The 23614-nt window shown below is 42.4% G+C and overlaps 1 protein-coding gene and 1 long non-coding RNA gene across 6 annotated transcripts in view; one reads left to right on the top strand and one right to left on the bottom strand.

Annotated features, from left to right (window-relative positions):
* LOC135965607 (uncharacterized) overlaps positions 1-23614 on the top strand; it is a 62117-nt gene that overhangs the window by 8878 nt on the left and 29625 nt on the right. The gene's annotated exons all lie outside the window — the stretch shown is intronic.
* SHLD1 (shieldin complex subunit 1) overlaps positions 16709-23614 on the bottom strand; it is a 111881-nt gene continuing 104975 nt past the window's right edge. For all 5 annotated transcript variants that reach the window (XM_015457817.3, XM_005568395.4, XM_065522795.1 and 2 more), the window contains one exon: positions 16709-17627. In XM_015457817.3, the coding sequence (XP_015313303.3) occupies positions 17188-17627 (440 nt within the window). In that variant the 3' untranslated portion in view covers positions 16709-17187. The remainder of the gene's footprint in view (positions 17628-23614) is intronic.

Here is a 23614-nt window from a genome sequence, read left to right on the forward strand (position 1 = left end):
ACCTTGAGGAGGTCCTTAAGGAGATGAAAATGATACAGGTGATGGTGTTGGGAAGAAAAAGAAAAGCCAGGTGTAAGAGGTTGTGAATCATGACTCACTGCACCCTCTATCTCCCAGGTTCAGGTGATTCTCCTACCTCAGCCTCCCAAATAGCTTGAACTATAGGCACTCACCTCCATGCCCAGCTAATTTTTGTAGTAGGATTCAAACCGGCTGGGTGGGGTGGCTCACACCTGTAATCCAGCACTTTGGGAGGCTGAGGTGGGCAGATCACCTGAGGTCAGGAGTTCAAGACCAGCCTGACCAACATGGAGAAACCCCGTTACTACTTAAAATACAAAATTAGATGGGCATGCTGGCGCATGCCTGTAATCCCAGCTACTCGGGAGGCTGAGACAGGAGAATCGCTTGAACCCGGGAGGCGGAGGTTGCAGTGAGCCGAGATTGTGCCATTGCACTCCAGCCTGGGCAATAAGAGCAAAACTTCATCTCAAAACAAACAAACCAATTTAAAAAAAAACACTATATGCTAGGTGCTGTTCTGAATACTATGTAGATGTTCCTTGATTTAACATGAGGTTATATCCTGATAAACCCATCATAAATTGAAAATGTCTTAAGTCATTTGATTTAGAATATTTTCAATTTATGATAGGTTTATGAAGTTGTAATCCCATCAACGTTAAGGAGTATACTGAATGATTTTATGCCATTGTTAAGATAAAAAACCTTAAGTTGAGCCATACGTCAGGAACTGTCTGTAGAAATCTGAACTCATTTATGCCTCCTGAACTAAGCATTATTGACACTCCTGTTTTACAGTTGAGGAAACTGAGACACAGTAAGGTTAAATAACAGGCCCAAGAACATCTCTAATAAATGTCCAAGTCAAAATTCACACCCAGGCAGGCTGCCTCCTGTGTCTCAGCTCTTAACCACCACTTCTTGCTGTATACAGTGAGACATTTCGAAGTGAAAGTCATAATGAATCCACACTTCGTCAAGCCTGAGTGACTTAGAAAATGTTAGTGCCGTGGATAGATTAGAGACATCAAATGAGAATGTTAACTTGTGGGAAAGAGGATACATTTGATTTTCTATACATTTTCTTTAAAGTGACAAGGACACATATGAGTAGAATGTTCCATGGGAAATTATATAGGATAGAGACTTGGTAAAGACTTGAAAATTGGCAGATGGATAAAGTTGAAGTTTTGAGAAAAGATAAATTCAAAAGAATGATGATATGGTTTGGCTGTGTCCCCACCCAAATCTCGTCTTGAATTGTAGCTCCCACAATTCCCATGTGTAGTGAGAGGGACCAGGTCGAGATAATTTATTAATAGGGGCAGTTTCCCCCTTACTGTTCTCGTGGTAGTGAATAAATCTCTTGAGATCTGATGGTTTTACAAATGGGAGTTCCCATGCACAAGCTCTCTTGCCTATCACCATGTAAGATGTGACTTTGCTCCTCATTTGCCTTCTGCCATGATTGTGAGGTCTCACCAACCATGTGGAACTGTGAGTCAATTAAGCCTCTTTTCTTTATAAATTACCCAGTCTCAGGTATGTCTTCATTAGCAGATTGAGAACAGACTAATGCAAATGGCAAGTGTGAAGTTGAAGACTATGGAATTGCTAGTTCTTGGCTATTTTGACCAACAAAAATAGTGGTTTCATATGGATCAAGCAGGGCTCAAGATTGCGCTTCAGGGAAAAATGAGAGGTTGAGGTCAGGAGAGAGAGGGACTGCTTGAGAGACAGACATTAAACAGGGATTGGGAAAGATTCAGATCACACCCTTTTACATTATTCATTTTTAAATTACATTTTTGTTTATTTTGAATAGGCAAGACTGACATATAACTGATAATTCAAAAAGAGATTTTTATCCACCAGCATTACCACCTGCAGACAACAGAATCCACTGTAAGGGTGAAGGGAATTTTTCTTCCCCCTGCTTCTGAAGGTTCAATAATTTGGGTCTATAAAACAAATGGACAATAGACAGATTAATAGGAGAAAAAACATATAAATTTATTTACATGCCAATGCACAGAAGCCATACAAAGTATGATACTCAAAGAAGAGCCAGATGACTGAAGTTCTTATACCATATGGAAAGAAATAGGAGTTTGGGGCTCCTGGGGGTAGGTGGTAACAGGCTATAGGAGGGTGAGGGGAAGAAAGGCAAGTCAAGCAAAGCCTGTCTTACTATGCAGATGAAATCTCTCAGGTAGCAGTCCTGAGAACAAAATAGATGGCAGCCTGTGGTAAAGGTTTCTCTGTCAGACCTTTAAAAGTATCAGGCTGGGCATGGGGGCTCACACCTGTAATCCCAGTGCTTTGAGAGACTGAGGTGGGAGGATTGCTTGGGGCCAGATGTTCAAGACCAGCCTGGGCAACATAGCAAGACTCCATCTCTAAAATATTTAAAAGAAAATTAGCTGGGTTTGGTGCTGTGTGCCTATGATCCAAGCTTCTCAGGAGGCTGAGGTGGAAGGATCACTTGAGCCTAGGAGTTCAAGGTTGCAGGGAGCCATGATCATGCCACTGCACCCTAGCCTGGATGAGAAAGTGAGACCCTAATTAAATAAATAAATAAACAAAAATAAAAGTGTCAGACCATCAGTCTCATTTTCCTGTGAGTTACTCTTTCCTACATATGGATAAGAGAACCTCAGAGAAAGCCTGTGCCTGCATCTCCTGTTTGCTTTACTAATGTAGATAGATGTAAATTTCTTTTATAAGAGAATAGCTTTTTCAGAGCTATTCCCATCTGCAGCTTTTCAGAAAAACCAACCTGAAGTATGCCAAAGAAGTATATTTTGGGATGGCATATTTTGGTTTCCCACACCACTCCAGATAATTTAAGGAAGAGGGATTTGCTAGAAATGCACCAAAATGTTGAAAGGGCTAGAAGAAAAAGCTGTAGGCTGGGATTATAGCAACAACTTTCCAGCTCACACCACAGAACTAGAATGGCAAGGGAGATATGGCTGCTTTTGACTTCTGTACAAGGCTTCCTTCACCCTGGTCAGGAAACCACCCTCGCCCTCACTGAGCCCTGAATCACACTGCCTCTGCCACAGTCAAGAAGCTGTTGTTGCCACCCGTCCAGAAATATGCTATTTCCAATGCTTCAGCTTCAACAAAATGGATGCCCAGATGCCCTGCCTGTTTCTTCACAGGTCATCTCTGAGCCTCACCCTTGTGTCTGGTTGGCAGAGCCAAGTCCTGTGTGTGCAGCACTTTGACAAGGGAAGCTGGGAAAGGTGTATTCCCAAGGCTGGGCAATATCTAAATGTGGAAAGGTGTTTAAAAATATATGAGCAGGCTGGGCGCAATGGCCTGTAATCCCAGCACTTTGGGAGGCCGAGGCCGGCAGATCACCTGTGGTCGGGAGTTCAAGACCAGTCTGGCCAACGTGGCGAAACCCTGTCTCTACTAAAAAATACAAAAATTAGCTGGGCGTGGTGGTGGGCACCTGCAATCCCAGCTACTCAGGAGGCTAAGGTAGGGAGAATTGCTTGAACCTGGGAGGTGGAGGTTGCAGTGAGCCGAGATTGCGCCACTGCACTCCAGCCTGGGTGACAGAACAAGACTTCGTCTCAAAAAAAAAAAAAAGAAAAGAAAAAGAAAAAAGAAAAATATGTGACAGATCCAAGTGATAGATATCCATGAAGAAATATGATTGAAAAATATTCTTGGCCAGGCATGGTGGCTCATGTCTGTAATCCCAGCACTTTGGGACGCCGAGATGGGCAGATCACCTGAGGTCAGAAGGGAGGCCGAGGTGGGCAGATCACCTGAGGTCAGAAGTTCAAGACCAGCCTGACCAACATGGAGAAACCCCGTCTCTACTAAACATACAAAATTAGCTGGGAGTGCTGGTGCACGGCTGTAATCCCAGCTACTCGGGAGGCTGAGGCAGGAGAATCGCTTGAACCGGGAGGTGGAGGTTGCAGTGAGCCGAGATTGAGCCATTGCGCTCCAGCCTGGGCAACAAGACCAAAACTCTGTTTAAAAAAAAAAAAAAAAAAGAAAAGAAAAAAGAAAGAAAGAAAAACATTCTCACCCTTTGTGGGAGATCATGTTAGAAATGGCTGCCGATGAATCATGTCTCTTGTGTTACGTGCCTGTGTGTAGTGATTTCCCATAATGACTCTGAGTATGGCCATGTGACTTGCTTTGGCCAATGGGGCATGTGATGTAAGTAGAGTCTTGAAGAGTGCTTGTGTGGTGGGATGTGCCCTCTAGGAACTCTACCTCCATGTAATGCCCCAGTCAACACCAGCCCTAACTACCAGAAATGCAAACAAGGCCATCTTGGAGCATTCAGCACAAGGTGATATACCAGATGACTGAAGCTACATGAGTGACCCCAACTGCTCAGATGAAACTGGCCCAACTTGTTGACCCTCAACATTTTAAAATTAAACTTTTTATTTTGAGACAAATGTTGATAAATGTGCAGTTGTAAAAACTGGCAGAGATCCTCTTTATCCTTTACCCAGTTTCCTTTAATGATATCATTATGCCAAACTGTAGTATAATGTCTACAACCATGATATTGCCGTTGATACTGATAGATCTTATGCCAGTTTCTCCATTTTGACTTGTACTCATTTGTGCATATTTAGTTCTATGCAATTTTGTCACATTCATTCACTATCATACAGAATAGTGATATTGGTGATTTTTAGTTTCTCTGTTTTTGAAGAACCACCTTTTGGTTTCATTGACTTTCTTCTTCTTCCTCTTCCTCTTCCTCCTCCTCCTCCTCCTCCTCCTTCTTCTTCTTCTTCCTCTTCCTCTTCCTCTTCCTCTTCTTCTTTTTGAGACAGAGTCTCACACTGTCAGCCAGGCTGGAGTATAGTGGTGCACATGTGGCTCACTGTAGCCTTGACCTCCTGAGTTCAAGCAATCCTCCCTCCTCCACCTCTTACAGTGTGGAGATTACAGGTGTGAGCCATTTTGCCCTGCCTGATTTCCTGTATTGTTTTCTTTTCCTCACATTCGTTGATTTCTGCTCTTATTTTTATTATTTCCTACTTTCTGCTTACTTTGGATCTATTTTGCTCTGCTTTTTCTAATTTCTTGAACTAAGAACTTAAATTTGAATTTGTTTTCCTAATTTCTAATACAAGCATTTAGTGTTATAAATTTCCCACTCAGCACTACTTTAGCTGCGCCCTTCTTTAACATGATGCATTTTTTCATTTTAATTCATTTCTGTATGTCTCCCCTACAACCCTTTCAGACTTCACCTTTGACTCTTGGGTTTAGAAGTTTGTGCATTTGTTTAGAAGTGTGTTATTTAATTTCCAAGTGTTTGAAGACATTCCTGTTATATTCTGTCATTGATTTCTATTTTGATTCCATTATGGTTGGAGAAAATCTCTGTATGATTTCAACTATTTTAAATTTATTGAGCTTTGTTTTATCATTCAGGTTATTGTCTGTCTTGCTGAATGCTTTTTGGAGACTTGTACAGAATGTATATTCTGCTACTGCTGGATAGAATATTCTATAAATATCAGTTAAATCTTGTTGATTGATGGTGTTGTTCATTTCTTCTATATATTTGCTAATTTTATGTCAAGGAGTTATATTAATTGCTGAGAGTGGGGTGCTAAAGTTCCCAAACTATAATTGTGGAGTGCTGTTGTTTGGCACATATACATTTAAGATTGCTTTGTCAGATTGATTGTTTCTTAATTGTATAATATGTTTTCTTTGCTTTGAAGTTCAATGTATATGATATCAATATAGCCACTCCTGCTTTTTAATTAATTATTTATTTATTTAGAAATAGGGTCTCACTCTGCCACTCAGGCTGGATTGCGGTGGTGCAATCATAGCTCACTGTAGCCTTGAACTCCTGGGCCCAAACAACCTTTCACCTCAGCCTCCCTAGTAGCTAGGACTAACAGGCATATGCCACTATGCCCAGCTGATTAAAAAAATATATTTTTTAAGAGACAGAGTCTGGCTTTGTTGCCCAGGCTAGTGTCAAACTCTTGGCTTCAAGTGATTCTCTCATCTTGGCCCCCCAAAGCACTGGGGTTACAGGCACCACTCCCACTTTTTTACAGTGAACCATTACTCCCATTTTTTTTTTACAATTAATTAATGTTAGTATAATATATATTTTTCCATTCCCTTAATTTAAACCATCCTGTTGTTATATTTGAAGTTAGTTTCTTTGAGACAGTATATAGTAGGGTCGTGGTTTTTTGTTTTTTGCGGGAGGGGAGTATTCTGACAATATCTATACCGTAATTTACGTATTTGGACTGTATACATTTAATGTGATTATTGATATGTCAGGGCTTAAGTCTGCCATTTTAGTATTTCTTTAATCTGTTTTCTTTATTTGCCTTTCTAGGAGTCACTTGAACATTTTTAAGGGTGTCACCTTGGTGTTTTATTTATACGTGTTTGAATAAATCATTTTGTATAGTTTTTTTTTTAAGTTGTTGCTCTAGGTGTTAAAATATACACACATATCTTACTGCAGCCTACTATTTGACATTTTATCACTCAGTGACATACTGAAACACTACTTCCATTTAGGTCCCTTTACCTGTGTGTTTGGGAGGAAAAAATAAACTGACTGCTTTCTTTTACTCTACTCTCATACTCAACACACTACACACTTCTGTGATCAGATACGAGAATGTTTTTCCTCATACCAAGCAATTCTCCAGCAGACACCGAGTATGCTACAATTTAACTCAATTCTGACACTATTTACCTAGAGATAGCATCAGATCCCATAGGTTAAGTGCCCAGTCACGCAACACTGACCCCCACTTCAGACACCAATCTCATGCCCCATGTTGTCACCTATACTTCTGGCTATGAATTGGGATTTCCAAAACCCCCTCTCTAGGTTTGATAATTTGGCAGCATGGCTCACAGAACTCAAGGAAACACTTTTATCTACTGGTTTATTATAAAGTATATGATAGACCGGGTGCAGTGGCTCATGCCTGTAAGTCCCAGCACTTTGGGAGGCCGAGGTGGGTGGATCACTTGAGGTCAGGAGTTTGAGACCAGCCTGGCCAACATGGTGAAACGCTGTCTTTACTAAAAATACAAAAATTGGCCGGGCATGGTGGTGCGTGCCTGTAATCCCAGTGACTTGAGAGGCTGAGGCAGGACAAAATCGCTTGAATCCAGGAGGCAGAGGCTGCAGTGAGCTGGGATCATGCCACTGCACTCCAGCCTGAGCAACAGAGCGATACTCCATCTCAAAAAATAAAACAAAATAATATTAAAGTAAATGAAAATAAAGTATATGATAAAGAATATAGATCAGCAGCCAGATAAGAGAATAATAGGGCGAAGTCTGTGAAAAGGGGTGTAGAGCTTCCCTGCCCGCTCTGGGTACATCGTTTTCCTTGCACCACCATGTGTTCAGCAGCCCAGAAACTCTCTGAACCCTGTAGTTCAGGGATTTTTATGGAAGCTGCATCATGTCTACATGATCTATTATTAACCCAAACTCCAGTTCCCCTCTCCTTCCCTGAGAATGGGAGGTGGGACTGAAAGTTTCAAGCTTCTACTTATAGCTCTGTCTTGCTGGTCACCAGCCTCCATCTAGGAATCCACCAAGAGTTGCCTCAATAGAACAAAGGACCCTCCCATCCCCCAGGAAACTCCAAGGTATTAGGAGATCTGTGTCAGGACCTGGGTTTAAAGACCAAATATTAGAACAAAAGACGCACTTAGCATCCCTTTTGCTCAGGACTTTACAATGGTTTTAGCAGCTCCGTGCAAGAAACTAGAGCCAGAGACAAAATACGTATTTTTTATTATATCTCCATATCATAACCTGCCTCTCATTTTAAGTATAATTGCCTCGAGTATTTCCTCTGCATCTATTAAGCACCACAATTGATGTTATAATTTTTGCCTCAACTGTTAAATATGAGTTAAGAAACTCATAAGGAAAAGAATAGTTTATTATATATTCTTTTGTGCCTTGTGTTGTTCTTTCTTTTCTGAACTTCCAACCTTCTTTTAGCATTTCTTTTCTGTTTGGAGAGCTTCCTTTAGGCATTCTTTAAGCGTAGGACTGCTGGCCACACATTCTCTTATTTCTCCTTCATTCTTAAAATATGGTTTCACTGTATGTAGAATTCATGGTTGACAGTTCTTCTCTTCCAGCACTTGAAAAATGTTGAACCACTTCATTCTGGCCTCCCTGGTTTCAGATGAAAAATCTGTTCTCATTCAAATTGGTGTTTGCCTATAGATAATGTATTCCTCCTTGGTTGCTCTTAAGATTTTTTTCTTTCAGCTTCAGAAGTTTAATTATTATGTGTTTTGGTGAGGATTTCTTTTGATCGGTCCTATTTTGGGTTCACTCAGCTTTGTGAATCTGTAGGTTTCTGTCTTTCACCAAATTTGGGAAGTTTTCAGGCCTTATATTTTGAATACCTGTTTAGCCCTCAAATCTTTCTGGAGTCTTTCTGGGGCTCTGAATGTTAGGTCTTCTGTTATTGTCTCCGTAGTTCCTTTCTTCTCCCCCTCCCCCTCATCTCTCTTCTCCCTGTTGATCAAATTGAATAAAATTCAATGAAATTGTCCTCAAGGTCAGTGACTTTATCTTTTATCATCTCCACGCTACCATTGAGCCCGCCCAGTGAGTTTTTAAATTTTGTTGCTGCACGTTTCAATTCTGTGATTCCCATTTGGTTTTTTTTGTAACTTCTATTTCTTTGCTGAGGTTTTCTATTTTTTCATATGTTTCAAAGGATTTTATAATTACTTACTGAAACTATGTTATGGTAGTTGTTTTAAAATCTTTGCCAAATAGTTCCACCATCTGATTCATCTCACTGTCAATGTCAGCTGATTGCCTTTTCTCACTCCAGTTGTGATTTTCCTGGTTCTTGGTATGACAAGTCATTTTCAGTTGTATCCTGGACATTTTGCACGTTATGTTACAAGACTCTTGATTCTATATAAAGCTTCTATTTTAGCAGGTAGCCGCCCTGTTTAGGTTTATTGTGTCAGTTTTGCCTCGTTTTGTGGGCCATAGTTTTAATGTCAGTTGCGTTTTCTGAGCCTTCGCAATGCTATTCTGGTCTGCCTTGTTCTTGTGGCTCTGCTTAAGCTCCTACTGGGTTTGCTACATATGGTGCCTACAGAGACAGGAGGCACTTCTCTAGGTTGACTGGTGTCATCATGTGGGTGTGGGGGATGCCCTAGGTCACCTTCTGCCTCTGCATGAACGGCTGAAAGATACCAGACCTGCTGGCACCGCTTGTGCAAGTGAAGGAGCCTACTGCTGTCACCTGGTGTGGAGCAGTAGATCACCTGGCCTGCATGCGTTTCACTGTTACCACTGATACGGGCAGATTGAGCTCACTGCTGCTGGTGGGGATGGGATGTGAAGTGGGTTGGCCCGTTTGGATTCTTCTGTTGCCACTGCTGCAGGCATACCGGCCTGCTGCTGTCTGTGGCTGTGGAGTAGGGGAGTGGTTGGAAACTCATTTCTGCTGGTGCTAGTGCTGTGAGCAGATTGGGTCCACCATGCCACTGGGTGTGGATCTCCCCACTGAGTTCTCCCTTCCTGGTCCCTTAGCCAAAGAGAGAAGATCTCTCTCTCTCTCTCTCTCTCTCTCCCCTCTCTTTCTCCCTCTGTGTGTGTGTGCGCACGCGTGCGTGTCTGTCTCTCTCTCTCCCCTCTCTCTCTCCCTCTGTGTGTGTGTGCGCACGCGTGCGTGTCTGTCTCTCTCTCCCCCCTCTCTCTCTCCCTCTGTGTGTGTGTGCGCACGCGTGCGTGTCTGTCTCTCTCTCCCCCCTCTCTCTCTCCCTCTGTGTGTGTGTGCGCACGCGTGCGTGTCTGTCTCTCTCTCTTGCCTGCCTGCCTTCCTCCCTTCCTTCCTTCTTTCTTTCCCCCTTCTTCCTCTCCTCTCCCCTCCCCTCCCCTCCCCTCCTCTCCTCTCCTCTCTTTCTCTCTCCTGTACCTGTCTGTGGTTTCAAGCTGGCTGGTGCCCAGGATATGTGGAAGATAAAGAAAATCCAGAAAACTAACTGTTGTGTTATTCTTAGAGTCCTGAGTCCCTAGTCCGTCCATCTTCTTTGTGCTGTTCAGAGTCGTTTTATGATTGCTGAATTCTTTCCATAGTACTTGGTTGTGTTTAAAGGGAAGAAGCCAGCAAAAATGAGTCTATATCATCTTCTCCTGAAACTGGAAGTTGCCTCACATTTTTACCAAATGCTTGTTGGTTTAAGCCAGAGATTCCCAACCTAGGTCTTCCCTGTCTCCAAATTCCAGCAGCTTCTTGTGTCTTAGCTGTGGGCCTAGAAGATGGGACCAAAGGGGACAGGAGAAGCTGAACAGAAGTAAACCATGATTAAATCAAGTTTTTGTAAGTGCATGGATGTGTGTGTGTGTGTGTGTGTGTGTGTGTGTGTACAATTTTTTTTTTTTTTTAATAATAGGCCGGGCGCGGTGGCTCAAGCCTGTAATCCCAGCACTTTGGGAGGCCGAGACGGGCGGATCACGAGGTCAGGAGATCGAGACCATCCTGGCTAACACGGTGAAACCCCGTCTCTACTAAAAAGTACAAAAAACTAGCCGGGCGAGGTGGCAGGCGCCTGTAGTCCCTGCTACTCGGGAGGCTGAGGCAGGAGAATGGCGTGAACCCGGGAGGTGGAGCTTGCAGTGAGCTGAGATCCGGCCACTGCACTCCAGCCTGGGTGACAGAGCGAGACTCCGTCTCAAAAAAATAAATAAATAAAATAAAATAAAATAAAATAATGAAGACCTTTAGATATATGGTGAAAAAGAGAGAGGAAAAAGGAGAGGGTTTGAGGATATAAGACAGTGGGAAAATAATGTGAAAATCAGGACAGGGTTAGGCATTTTTGCATCCAGGGATTCTAACCAGAGCAACTGACAGTTGCACACCTGACATCCTAATGGTCCTCACACCTTCTGGAGAAACAATGTGACAATAATTAATCAGGATCCCAGGAGGAGCTTGTAAGGGCAACCAGAAAAGTCCCACAGTTTGAATACACATGAATTACCTTCTCATGAAATAATAATGTGTGCTTAAGGCATCTGACATTCAGCTGCAAATGCTGAAGGAAGAAGAGGAGAAAATAACAGAGGGCAGGAATGCTAAACCGTGTGCCTTCGTCAATGCACTGCCTACTGAGACAGCAGATGGAAAGGATTCACTTGGGAGGATTTGGAGAACTCTTGGTTCAGTTGCTGGTAAAACTGCTATCTCTGATGCACAGCTTTCAGGGATTTAAGAAAAAGGCAATGAGAGAATAAGGCCTTTGGGTGTTAAACAAGCAACGGGCCTGGTCTGGTCCACAAGCACATTTGCAGATAGAGTAATCTATCCCAAAGGGGCCATCATTCAGGTGGCCTTAATATGTTCTTTCTCTGACTGTGACCTAGCTCATGAGGACTGAGTTCTCAGATACACAGGGAGGGCGATTTTCCACTAGAGAAAGAAAGCAAAGTGAGAGAGAGCCATGCACTGTGAATTGACCTGAGAGAATGGAAATGGAGAGGGGAAAAGGAATAAACAAGTATTTTGAGACAAAAGGCACATGCCTATAATCCCAGCACTGTGGGAGACCAAAGCAGGATGATCACTTGAGGCCAGGAGTTCAAGATGAGCCAAGGCAACAAAGCTAGACCCTGTCTCTATTTAAAAAAAAAAAAAAAAAAATTAAAAAATTAGCAGGGTATGGTCGCATGCAGTTGTGGTCCCAGCTACTTGGGAGGCTGAGGCAGGAGGATTGCTTGGACCTGAGATCAAGGCTATAGTGAGCTGTGATCATGCCACTGCATTCCAGTCTGGGCAACAGAGTGAGACCTTGTCTCTAAATAAATAGTTTGAAAATTTCATACGTAGAAAAGTGGAAAGAATAGTGACCCTTCATATACTCGCCATCTGGATGTGATAACTTGTTAACATTTTGTCCTGTCTGCTTTATCTTGTTTCTGTTGAAATATATTTAAAGTAATTTACAGATGTTAAGATATTTTGCTCTAAATATTTCAGTATACATTTCTAAGAAATAAGGATATCTTCTCACAAAACCACAATGCTATTATCACATATTTATGATATCTTTCACTCTAAATTTCAAATTTGGCCAGGTGCAGTGGCTCAGACCTATAATCCCAACACTTGGGAGGCTGAGGCAGGAGAATCACTTGAGCCCAGGAGTTCAAGACCAGCCTGAGCAACACAGTGAAACCCTGATCTATTTAAAAAAATAAGTCTAAAATTTTTATGTAGTTAAAACTGTTGGCCGGGCATAGTGGCTCACGCTTGTGCAACCCCAGCATGTTGGGAGGTCGAGGCAGGTGAATCACCTGAGGTCAGGAGTTCAAGACCAGCCTGACCAATATGAGGAAACCCTGTCTCTACTAAAAAAAAAAAAAAAAAAAAAAAGCAAAAATTAGCCAGATGTGGTGGTATGCGCCTGTAATCCCGACTACTCAGGAGGCTGAGACAGGAGAATCAATTGAACCTGGGGAGGCAGAGGGTGAGCTGAGATCTCACCACTGCACTCCAGCCGGGGCAGCAAGAGCGAAACTCCTTCTCAAAAAACAAAAAACTGTCAATCTTTTATTATTTTGCATTGCCATCTGTTTTAGGAAGGCCTTTCTCATGCAGGGCTATAAAAACACTTAGGTATATTGTCATCTGTAACTTTTATGGTGTTTTTTACTTTTACATATATATTCTTAACCACCTGTTCATGTCCTTTGTCAATGTTTCTATTAGTTGTTTTTCTAATAATTTGTACTACTTGTTTCTTGAAAAAGTTCTCTCTGTTAGATGTATTCTAAGTATTTTTCCTAGTTTTGATCTTGCATATGGCTAGGCAGTCATTTTCATCAAATTTGTCCTCTATGATTTTTAGGTTTTGTGTCAGTCTTAGAAAAATCTTCCCTGTTCCAATATATCTATACATAAATATCTCCATTTATATATCCATATCACCTGTGTTTTATTCTAGCATTTTTGTGATTTTTATCTTGAGTCTTTAATCCATCTAATATTCATTTTGATATGAAAAATAAGGTGGGGAATCCAGCCTTTTTCACTCTCCCTCCCCCAATGTGGGGAGCCAGTGTCTAACAGCAATTGCTAAAACCTCTACCTTTTCCTTATGGGTTTGCAATGTCACCTTCACCATATACTCAATTTCCATAGGCATTTATATCTATTTATGGACTATACGCTTTTCTTTTGATTTGTCTATGCCTTTTTTCCTGCTTTAATTACTATAGAAATAAAAATGTTTTCACATTTGAGAAGGCTACTTCCTTCTTTTAAATTTTTTGGCTATTCATGCATGTTTAGCTTTTTAAAAGAATTTGCTTTATGGTTCCAGGGTAAAGGGAGGCAAAAGTAGATATGGATTGACCAGAAGGAAGTTTCTTGCAGTATTCCAGGAGAGCAATGGTGGAGACTAATGGGGTATGATGGATCACCTATCCCACTTGATGTGGTTTGGCTGTGTATCCACTCACATCTCATCTTGAATTGTGGCTCTCATAATTCCCATGTGTCATGGGAGGATCCATGTGGGAGGTAATTGAATCACAGGGATGGGTCTTTCTCATGCTGTTCTCATGATAGTGAATAAGTCTCGCAAGATCTGATGGTTTTGTAAAGGTGAGTTCCTACACAAGCTCTCTTGCCTGCCACCATGTAAGACGTGACTTTGCTTCTCATTTGTTTTCAGTCATGATTATGAGGCCTCCCAGTCATGTGGAACTGTGAGTCAATTAAACATCTTTCCTTTATAAATTGCCCAGTCTCGGGTATGTCTTTATAAGCAACATGAGAACAGATTAATACACCACTTAATTCCAAACCTCAGTCATTTTCACATATACCACTTTTATACATTTGGACATATATGTTACCTGCACTATTATTAATTTTTAAATTAATTCAGTCCAGTTTTAAATTTTAAATACTTGTATTAGATTTGTTCTATGCAATACATCTGAAAGCATGGACCAGATGTAGTAGTTCTATTTTTCTAACATTTTAAACTGAATAGATCACCAATTAAAATAAACATTGTTTTTCCTTGTAGTATCTAAAACTATTTGTGCTACCAGCAGTTTGAGAAACACTGGTCAGAGCAAACTGTTCTCATCAGTTCTCTACTTAAAAGGGGTTCTGGGCTGGTTGGTAATGTCTGTTGCTTGATCAGGATGCTGGCTACACAGGTCGGTTGTTTGTGAAAATCATCAAGGTGTTCACTTGTATGATATATGCATGTTTCTGTGTAATTATTATTATCCAATAAAAAGTTTTAAAAGCTTTAAAAAGTTAAAAAAAACTGGCCAGGCACAGTGGCTCACACCTGTAATCCTAGCACTCCGGGAGGCCGATGTGGGAGGACTGCTTGAGGTCAAGAACTCAAGATCAACCTGGCCACCATAGCAAGATCCCATCTCTATTTTTTAAAATAAATTATTTAAAAATAAAAAAAGTATAGCTCTATTGTTTTGTGCTAATTACTGGTAATAAGATTTGTTACATGGGCTCTTACATAGGTTATGCAAAGAAATAGGCTAATGAAATGAGAAATAGCACACTAATTTAAGACATTGGTAGCAGTTCTCTTCTTTAGGGTTCTGATGTTTCTGCACTCTTAGTTCTGATGTCTCACAAAGACCTGAAAAGGGCCCCAGGTCTGAAACAGACCACAGATGATATCACAGGCCAGTCATGACATTCATGAGATGTTATAATGTTGGTGAATTTATCTGTAGGGCAGAATTAGACAATAATGCCAAAGGCCAAAGCCTCAATATCCTTATCTGTTAGTCTTTATTAAAGGTTCACAGAAATAAATGGAAAATGCCATCCTAACCTCACAGAGATCAAATTAAGCAGTGAGTTTGCAGGGAATCAAATATCTTGTATTGACCTGTCACAAACACTTATTCAGATGCAAGTAAACACATACCACACTCTTTTTAAACCTAAGGTGATTCTGGCTTTGAGACTTCTAAATTCTCTACTTTTGGGGTTAAACTCTCACTGGGCACCCTTGGCACACATATTAATAAAGGTTATGAAATGTTTGACACTAAAATCTCATTGCCAAATAGAAGTTGCTGCTTCCCAACATGAAGATTCAAACGGCTTGTATTTTTTGTCCTTTTAAAAACAACATAAAATAATCCAGTTTCCTCCTGCAGGTAGCCATGGAGACTAAGTGCAAACATTGCAGTGACTGAGTCATACTAAAAGTGATAGCATTCATCAAGGACATCTATTAATATGCTTCTCATTAAAAAACAATAAAGCTAACTACCTTAAAATTTAATTGTCAGGTTTTCAAGTATAAGTCCCCTTGGCTTCATGATTATTTGAGGGCCAGTTCAATAGGAAACGCCCACGGAGAAAGAAGCAGATGATTGCTTGTCAGAGGAAAACCTGAAGTCTTGTTTCCTCCAGTGTTTCTCAAAGACCTATTCATTTCCTGTTTCTACCATTTGGGTCTCCTTCCGGGGGATGCCCCTACACTTCAATCTGGAGCACTGTTTCTTACACTGAATCTCCCCAGCACTGGAAGTCTGAGTGTGAGTGTGTCATTCCTAACCTTTAAAAGGCTTCTCTCTCCATTCAGGAGTCCCCGGGAGACCTTCCTGAGATGGCACACTCACTCTCAATTTTAGGCCAACCCATTCGCATAATCTGCTTTCTGGAAAGCTTTTGGAATCTTAGGCCAATTAAATTGCACCTCAAGTGGCTCAAAATCTAATTGCTCAGGGCTGCCAGCTTCTTTTGTTGTTTCCCCCCACCCAAAAGCAATATAACCCTTTCTACCAATGCAATTTGCTGAAAGCACTGCTGAGGTAGGGATTAGCATGAGGCTTCCAATTGCAGCTTCAGAGATCCCGGTGCCAGGTGATGTAATTCTACCAACTGAGTCTCAAATGGGGGTTCAGGACATGACCCGCAGAGTGGAGCATCTGCCAGTGCAAACCTGCACTGGCTATTTAAAGAGCTCCCTGGTGAGGAAGGGCTCAGGCCTGGAGGACAGGGACAAGGTGGCCAAGAAGTCCTGCTCTGGACAAGCCTTTGCAAATGGAGCTCAGGGTATTGGAGGCAAGGACAGGGCAAGGGTGAGGGGCCAATCGTTCACAAGGTGACAGAGGGTGCAGGCAGGCAGAATACAAGAGGAAGTAGGGCCCCACCTGGGCAAAGGATTATTTATTCTCTTCAACTACAACTTGACAAGGCCACATGGCATCAGCCTAGCGTATCATAATAGTGCTTACATATACTGTGGTGGGTGATGCACGTTTGTTATCTTCTCACCTTTCACATTTGCAATCTAAAGACAATGAGATTTTTTTTTAAATTGTGAATTTTAGCTGTTATTTTAGATTGTCCAAATGTTCCCTCCACACTCAGTTAGTATGATAAAATACGGATTTCTAGTTTTGGAGAGGAGGCAAGGGTGTGATCAAGATGTGATATGCTTTTCTAAACTGTATTTCAATCTTTATATTATTTTAGGACATGTATTCTCACTTACATGGTCTCAGTTTTACAACTTGATATAATTCCTTATACCTGATTCAGTGTAGAGCTTTGTATCCTTCTAAAACCTCATCTCACAGAAGTATGTTCTCTCAGGTTGAATTCTCCCAGAATAGACTCTGAGTCAAGGATTCAGATATAAGAGGTTTATTCAGGAAAGGCTCCCAGAGACACCAGTAAATAAATGGGAGGAGGATAGGGAAAGGGATTAAGCCCAGCAAGGGCGTGATTTCATGTAACGTCCCAGCCTCAGGCTGATCTCAAGGAAAGGGAGCTCTAGAGCATAAATTACGCCTCAGAGAATGTCCTTCTCCTTGAGGCAAGGGAGCTGGGTTTTTGACTCATAGCCCAGTCAGTCAGTGGCCTTGGCCAAGGGGAGTGGTGGGTGGGGTGACCATGGGGACAGAGAACTCCCAGACCCTGCTGGCTCTCCATATGGGCTGACTGGCTCCAATACCAGGTCACAGGTGCCAGCCTTTAACCACAAAGCACTTAATTGGGATTGGGCACACAGAGCTGGCCAGAGACCCTAGGGGATCTGGGTGGCCACCAACAGTGCTGGCCATGGCGCAGCACCTCCATTACTAGCCTGCACACCGCCCGGCACCAGTTATAGGTCTTTCATTACATTCTGCTGCAAGAGGAAATGAATAATATCTTTTGACAGTCCTGGGTTTGGCTTTTCATCATTCAAAGATGTACTTCCTTCCTCCAGTGGATAGAAGTGGGTGTCCTTGGAATGCCTCTGTAAGACTGAGCAGCCGTCCCGGTTGAAGATGACCCGGGCCATTTGAAAACTGCGGAGAGCATACTTTTGGCTCTCCTGGCCTCTTAGTTGAGTGATTTTCTGAGACAGGCACTTGCAGACAGATGCAGAGAGTGGGTTCGCAGAGCCTGGCTGTGGATGGCCAAACATTTCATAGAATCTATCCAGGGATTTCCGAAGCTCATCATCCTCTTCCTTCTCTGACTGGCCTTTCACAGCCAGGTCAAGCCAGAAGTTCTCCGAGGCCCAGGAGTTACTGTGTTCTGTATTTAGGTTACTGGTATCTGCAAGACAAAACATATTCCAATACTCAAACACACAATCAAAAATATCAGAAAGCAAGCCAGGAGCAGATGATGTCTATTTTCAGTTCCACATGCTTACTGCTCCTGAGTAACTGGCAATGGGAAGAATCAGCTGATTTCAAAACCTGTTCTCACCATCCGGAGGTTATGCCACTTGCTTGCTCATAACAAGAACATATTACTTGTGTGGACCAAGGATTCTTAGCCCGATGTCCCTGTATAGAAATTCAGGGTGCCTGTGAACTTGGATGGAAAAAATATACACATGTATGTAGTTACTTTCACTAACCACAACCTGAAATGAAGCATTTCCTCCCACGATGAATGTAGGCCGCAAATCACAGTATTAATAGTAGTACCTGTAACTTTGTCACCAATAGATCTCAGCTGTTACAGGAAAAACTTGGGACTGTAGTGCTCACCCCCAAACTGGGAAGGTGTTGAAAGACCAAAGAATAACATGGACAAGTCCAGCTTGATGAGTAGATGAGTTTATTAGGACTTATAAACAGGGCACTCCTGGATGGCAGCAGGATAGCTCCAGAGATCCGTGCGTGTGCACGATGGGACTGTTTTCCTTGGTAGGTTCTCAGATTCTCTCCGGGATATGAGTTTTCAAGGACACCTACTCCTCAGCTGGGCACCATGGCCATGGCTCACTGCCCAGTCTTCAGGGTTCAAGCAGCAGACATAGACTCTTAAGTAACCTGGTGGGGGACCCGTCACACTACAAAAACTATTTTAATATTATATAGTATGTCGAAGGCGTTTAAAAATATTTACACTATCACTATGCTATGGACTGAATTGTGTCCCCACAAAATTCACATGTTGAAGCTGTAACCCCTACCATGACTATATTTGGAGAGAGGGCTTTTTAGGAGGTAATTAAAGTTAAATGAGGTCTATAGGTAGGATCCTAATCTGATAAGATTGGTAACCTTATAAAAGGAGAAAGAGAGAAGGAGATTTCTTTTTTATTTCTATTTGCAAGCACTAAGGAAGAGCCATGTGAGCACACAGGTGGCTGTCTGCAAGCCAGGAAAGGAGCCCTCACCAGAAGCTGACCATGACAGACCCTGATATAAGCTTTTGGACCTCCTGCTCTTGGACCTCCATGACAGACCCTGATATAAGCTTTTATGCATCACTAGCTTTGACATTTCCCTGCCCCTAAGAACTCAATCAGTAGCTATAATACACATATCTGTACTTGCCAATGCTGAAGGAAGGTGCATGGTGCAGTGAATGGAGCTTTAGGAAAGTAGGTAGGATTTTGGTTTGGGTGCTAATTTTGCTACTAGCTGGAAATGACACCTTGGACAAGTCATACAACCTTTCTGGGCTCCAACTTTCTGAACTTTAAAATGAGGATTTCACTAAACAATCTTTCTTCTAGAATGTCTATGGTAATATAAAGATCAGAGAAATGGATTATCCGAAAGAATCAGCACATTCTAAAAGAATATGGACATGTATTCTTTGAGTCACATGCAGGCCTACACATGGACAAGCACTCAACCATTCAACACATATTTACAGAAAGCTGATATTAACGCAACTCATTACAAGTTGTTGAAGATATACAGATGGATGCCGAAGACCATGTCCCTCATCTAAGGTACTTGGAACCTAAGTAGGAAGAAGAGACATTGTTACAGACATTACACAACTGAAATATAGTCACAGCATGTACATAGATATGAAATGATGTAGTGACATTAACTGGGACACTGTGGACTCAGTGGAGACATGCAGTGCAAGGGTACCAGAATGAGTGCATGCTCCCTGTTCGGAGGAGGTGTCCTGCAATCTTATTCTGAAAGGACCATGGCCATAGAGAAGCAGGGTTGATGAACAAAGGCCAAGTGGCAAGAAGAAATAGAAACTAAATTTCTCCATGGCTGGTTCCGGTTCTCCTCCTCTGCCAGCTGGCCTTTCTTCAGTAGCCTGAGACCCAGCCTAGAGGCTCAAGGAGAGAGAGAACTCAGAGTGGCCAGGGGGGACCCAAAACAGAGACCACACTTTGTAAAGAATTCGATAGCAGGGGCAGTATTTCCACTACACTAGTTTCCAGAAAGCTTAAGGCTATGTCCCAGGCCCCTCCTTTTTTTTTTTTTTTTTTTTTTTAAGGAATAGTAAAGAAACTTTTCTTGACCTTGCTATGCCCAGAGCTTCTGCCCAAGTTCTTCCCAACAACCCTATCACTAGACTGAAGCCTCCAGGATGGGTGGAAGGGGAGGGAGGCAGATGCTGGTCTCTTTCTGGTCCTGATGGCATAGAAGCAGCAGGAGAGGAGTTCTTGGCCTGTTCTCTTTAGAACTGCCAAGTTTGTGAAAACCAAGGAAGGACTGAGCTACTGTCCCAGACTGAAGTAGGCTAAAAACAGCCATGACAGCCAAACACAAAAAAATTTTTTTTAAACTGCGTCTTTTCATTGTAAAGCACATTACTGGGGCAACTGGAGAGCTGTGAATGGGGTCCAAGGATTAGACAGTAGTAACGCATCACTGTTAATTTCTTGGTTTTGATGATTTTATTGTATTTTAGAAGAGAATGTCCTTGTTTGTAGAAAAATCAGGAGTGGTGGCCTTCAGGTGAGCAAATCTCAAATAATTCATGAAAAGGGGCTCTTTGTTTTAAAAAATTGTTGTAAAAAAATTAAAACAAACCTCTGTGGGGACAGATGTTAAAACTTCCTTTGGTGGCCTACTTTAATATCAAGCAACCAAATAGGAAGCCTTAGCTCGGGTAGTTGCCTAACAAATCATGTTGCTGTTAGAAAGCTGAAGAGAGAAGGAGAGGGAATGGGGTCCCGTGATGGCAGGATGACGGGTCCCTTCCTCCCTTCTTCCCCACAGATGACCTTGTCCTGGGTAGGGGTTGGGGGGTAGTGGCTGGAAGATAGAAACTGGGAAGGGCCAATGGGGTGGGTGGGAGAGAGCAGGGGATCCCCAGAAGCAACACTGGGAAAGTTGAACCCCCGAAACTGTCCACGTATACAGAAAACGCCAAGCAACATGGCACGTACTTGTTAAGTAAATGGTCTTAAGTAAGTCCATTACTTACTTAATGACTTACTAAGTAAGCCATTACTTAAATGACCATTAAGTAAATGGTCAGTGTACTTTGATAAGCAGGATTTTAAATTTTCATCTGTGTTTCATTTAATTTTAAAATTTTGAAATCCAGTGTCCACAAAAGAGCCTAAAAGCTACCTGTCTCCTATATTTTTCATGCACATGTCAGGCAGTCTGCCAGAGAAACAACCCTTCCCCTTCAGAAGACCAATGACATACAGGTTGAGTCATTTACTATGTCAGCTCTTTTGAACACTGACTGAAGTCCATTTCAGTCTTTGATTTCCTTTTAAAATTTGCTTTACTACCAACTATAAAGCCTCCTCTCTAATCATAAGGCTGTTGTAGCTTTTTGGATGTCACCTTTTCTTTGCCAGCAAATAGAGCTAATTGCTCTTCCTTTCCTGATGTGCCCATGTGTGGAAAGATGGGTACTAGTCAGTTCCTGCTCAGTGATGCATCCTCACAGCTACATTCAAACCCCACCTTCTTCTCTCGTTTGGTGCATTCCAACCTTGCAGAGCTGTCAAAGGGGGATAGCAATGTCTTCAGGGAGAGTCTAGGGATGCTTTTGTGTCAGGGATTGCAAAGTGCTACTTGCATTTAGTGAGTGGGGTTAAGGATGTAAACATTCCACAGTGCACAGGACAAAGAATGGTCCTTCTCCCAAATACCAATAATGTCCCCCCACCCCTCTTCCCTCCCCTGGCTCAAAGGATGGATCTTGAAAGGAGTGGGAACTCACTGTTGAATCCTGCTGCACTATAATATTTGATTTGCCTTGAGCTCCCTAAGAGATTTTGCTGTTCCCATTCCCTGCACAGCACCCTTCTTGCTGGTACCTATTCGAGTTACGCATTTACCCTTCTCAAACCTTGAGATGGCTTTTTTACCCCACAATGGTTGAGGGGAAAAACCACTGGCCCTGGTCCTAATGATTCCGGTATTATTTAAATTGAATGGAACTTCCCTTTTTATTTCAATATATTTTCCATCATGAGTAGGATTTCTTTAGAAATTAGAAGAAGAAAAAGAGGAGGGCAGGGCTTGATATTACAATGCTTTTGCATGCATCCAATTGTTAAATTTTCTCTTTGCCAACAAGAAAATAGATAACATATACACACTTCAGATTCCTTTTGAGGTGAAGTCTTATTCCGTTACCCAAGATGGAGTGCAGTGGCATGATCTCAACTCACTGCAGCCTCCACCTCCTGGGCTCAAATGATCCTGTCACCTCAGCCTCCTGAGTAGCTGGGACCACAGGTGCATGCCACTATGCCTGGCTAATTTTTTGTATTTTTGGTAGAGATGGGGTTTTGCCATGTTGGTCAGGCTGGTCTCGAACTCCTGGCCTCCAGTGATTTGCCCACCTTGGCCTCCCAAAGTGCTAGGATTATAGGCATGAGCCACCACGCTCAGCCTGATACTTGAGATTGTTATACACCTAAAAATATTTTTACATCTTTAGGAGTTGTAGGTGCTTATTTGAATTCAGAAGACAGTCAACTGGCATGGAGCACTTGAGATTAATGATTGTGTTCTGCGAGAGATGCCATTAGCCTTTGGAAACCCAGATATCTAATGAGGGATTCTTGCAGAGAACTTTCCATGGCTATTTCTGTGGTTCATAAATGCACAGCAGGGTTTCATCTCTGTGAAACATTTTTGCTTTCAACTGTAACAGGTTTCTACTAAATAGATTTGATACTTAGAATTCTGCCTTCTGCATGCATCTGAATCAATAGCCACCCACCCACGCTGCTTGATTTGTCCAGAGTTTCTTTTACTAGCAACTGCTCATTAAGAGGCCATATGTATGGTTTTAAGGATATTACAGAGCTGAAAGAAATCCAAGACTTTTTTTTGTTTTGTTTTGTTTTGTTTTGAGACGGAATCTCACTCTGTCACCTAGGCTGGAGTGCAGTGGTGCGATCTTGGCTCACTGCAACCTCTGCCTCCGGGGTTCAAGCGATTCTCCTGCCTCAGCCTCCTGGCTAGCTGGGACTACAGGCGCCTGCCACCAAGCCTGGCTAATTTTTTGTATTTTCAGTAGAGACAGGGTTTCACTGTGTTAGCCAGGATGGTCTTGATCTCATGACCTTGTGATCCACCTGCCTTGACCTCCCAAAATGTTAGAATTACAGGCGTGAGCCAGGGCACCTGGATTTATTTTTTATTTTTTATTTTTTTTTAGATAGGGTTTTGCTCGTTGCCCCCAGGTTGGAGTGCCATGGCGCAACCAGAACTCATCGCCTGAGCCCACCTCCTGGGCTCAGGCGGTCCTCCCACCTCAGTCTAGAGTAGCTGGGTCTACAGGCGCACGCCACCACATCCGGCTAACTTTTTTGTATTTTTTGTGGAGAGGGTTTCGCCACGTTGCCCAGGCTGGTCTGGTCTCAAACTCCTTAGCTCAAGTAATCTGCCCGCCTCAGCCTCCTGAAGTGCTGGGATTATAGGTGTGAGACACAGCACCTGGCCGAGACTTAAGTTTTTAAAAATGAAAAAGTATCAGGATTTAAGGAAAGAAGGAGTATGTGGCTTATTCGGTTTCCTTCTATGCTGCTTGGATGGGAAGCTGTCCCTTTTTCAGGGCCCTGCATGACACAATCCTAAATTCCCAGGCCCCGCTTCCTTGGTGGGTCTGTTGGAGGCTCCCTGGGCTTGTGTGGCTCTAAAAATAGTCATGAGTCCCCTTTAAACTAATGTTCATAATTGACTTATATGTTTAAAACATTTTAATTTGGCCGGGTGTGGTGGCTCAGCACTTTGGGAGGCCAAAGCGGGTGGATCACCTGAGGTCAGGAGTTAAGAGACCAGCCTGGCCAACATGGCGAAACCCTGTCTCTACTAAAAATACAAAAATCAGCTGGGTGTGGTGGTGGG

Source organism: Macaca fascicularis, chromosome 10, assembly GCF_037993035.2.
Source record: "Macaca fascicularis isolate 582-1 chromosome 10, T2T-MFA8v1.1".
Classification (NCBI taxonomy): Eukaryota; Metazoa; Chordata; class Mammalia; order Primates; family Cercopithecidae; genus Macaca; species Macaca fascicularis.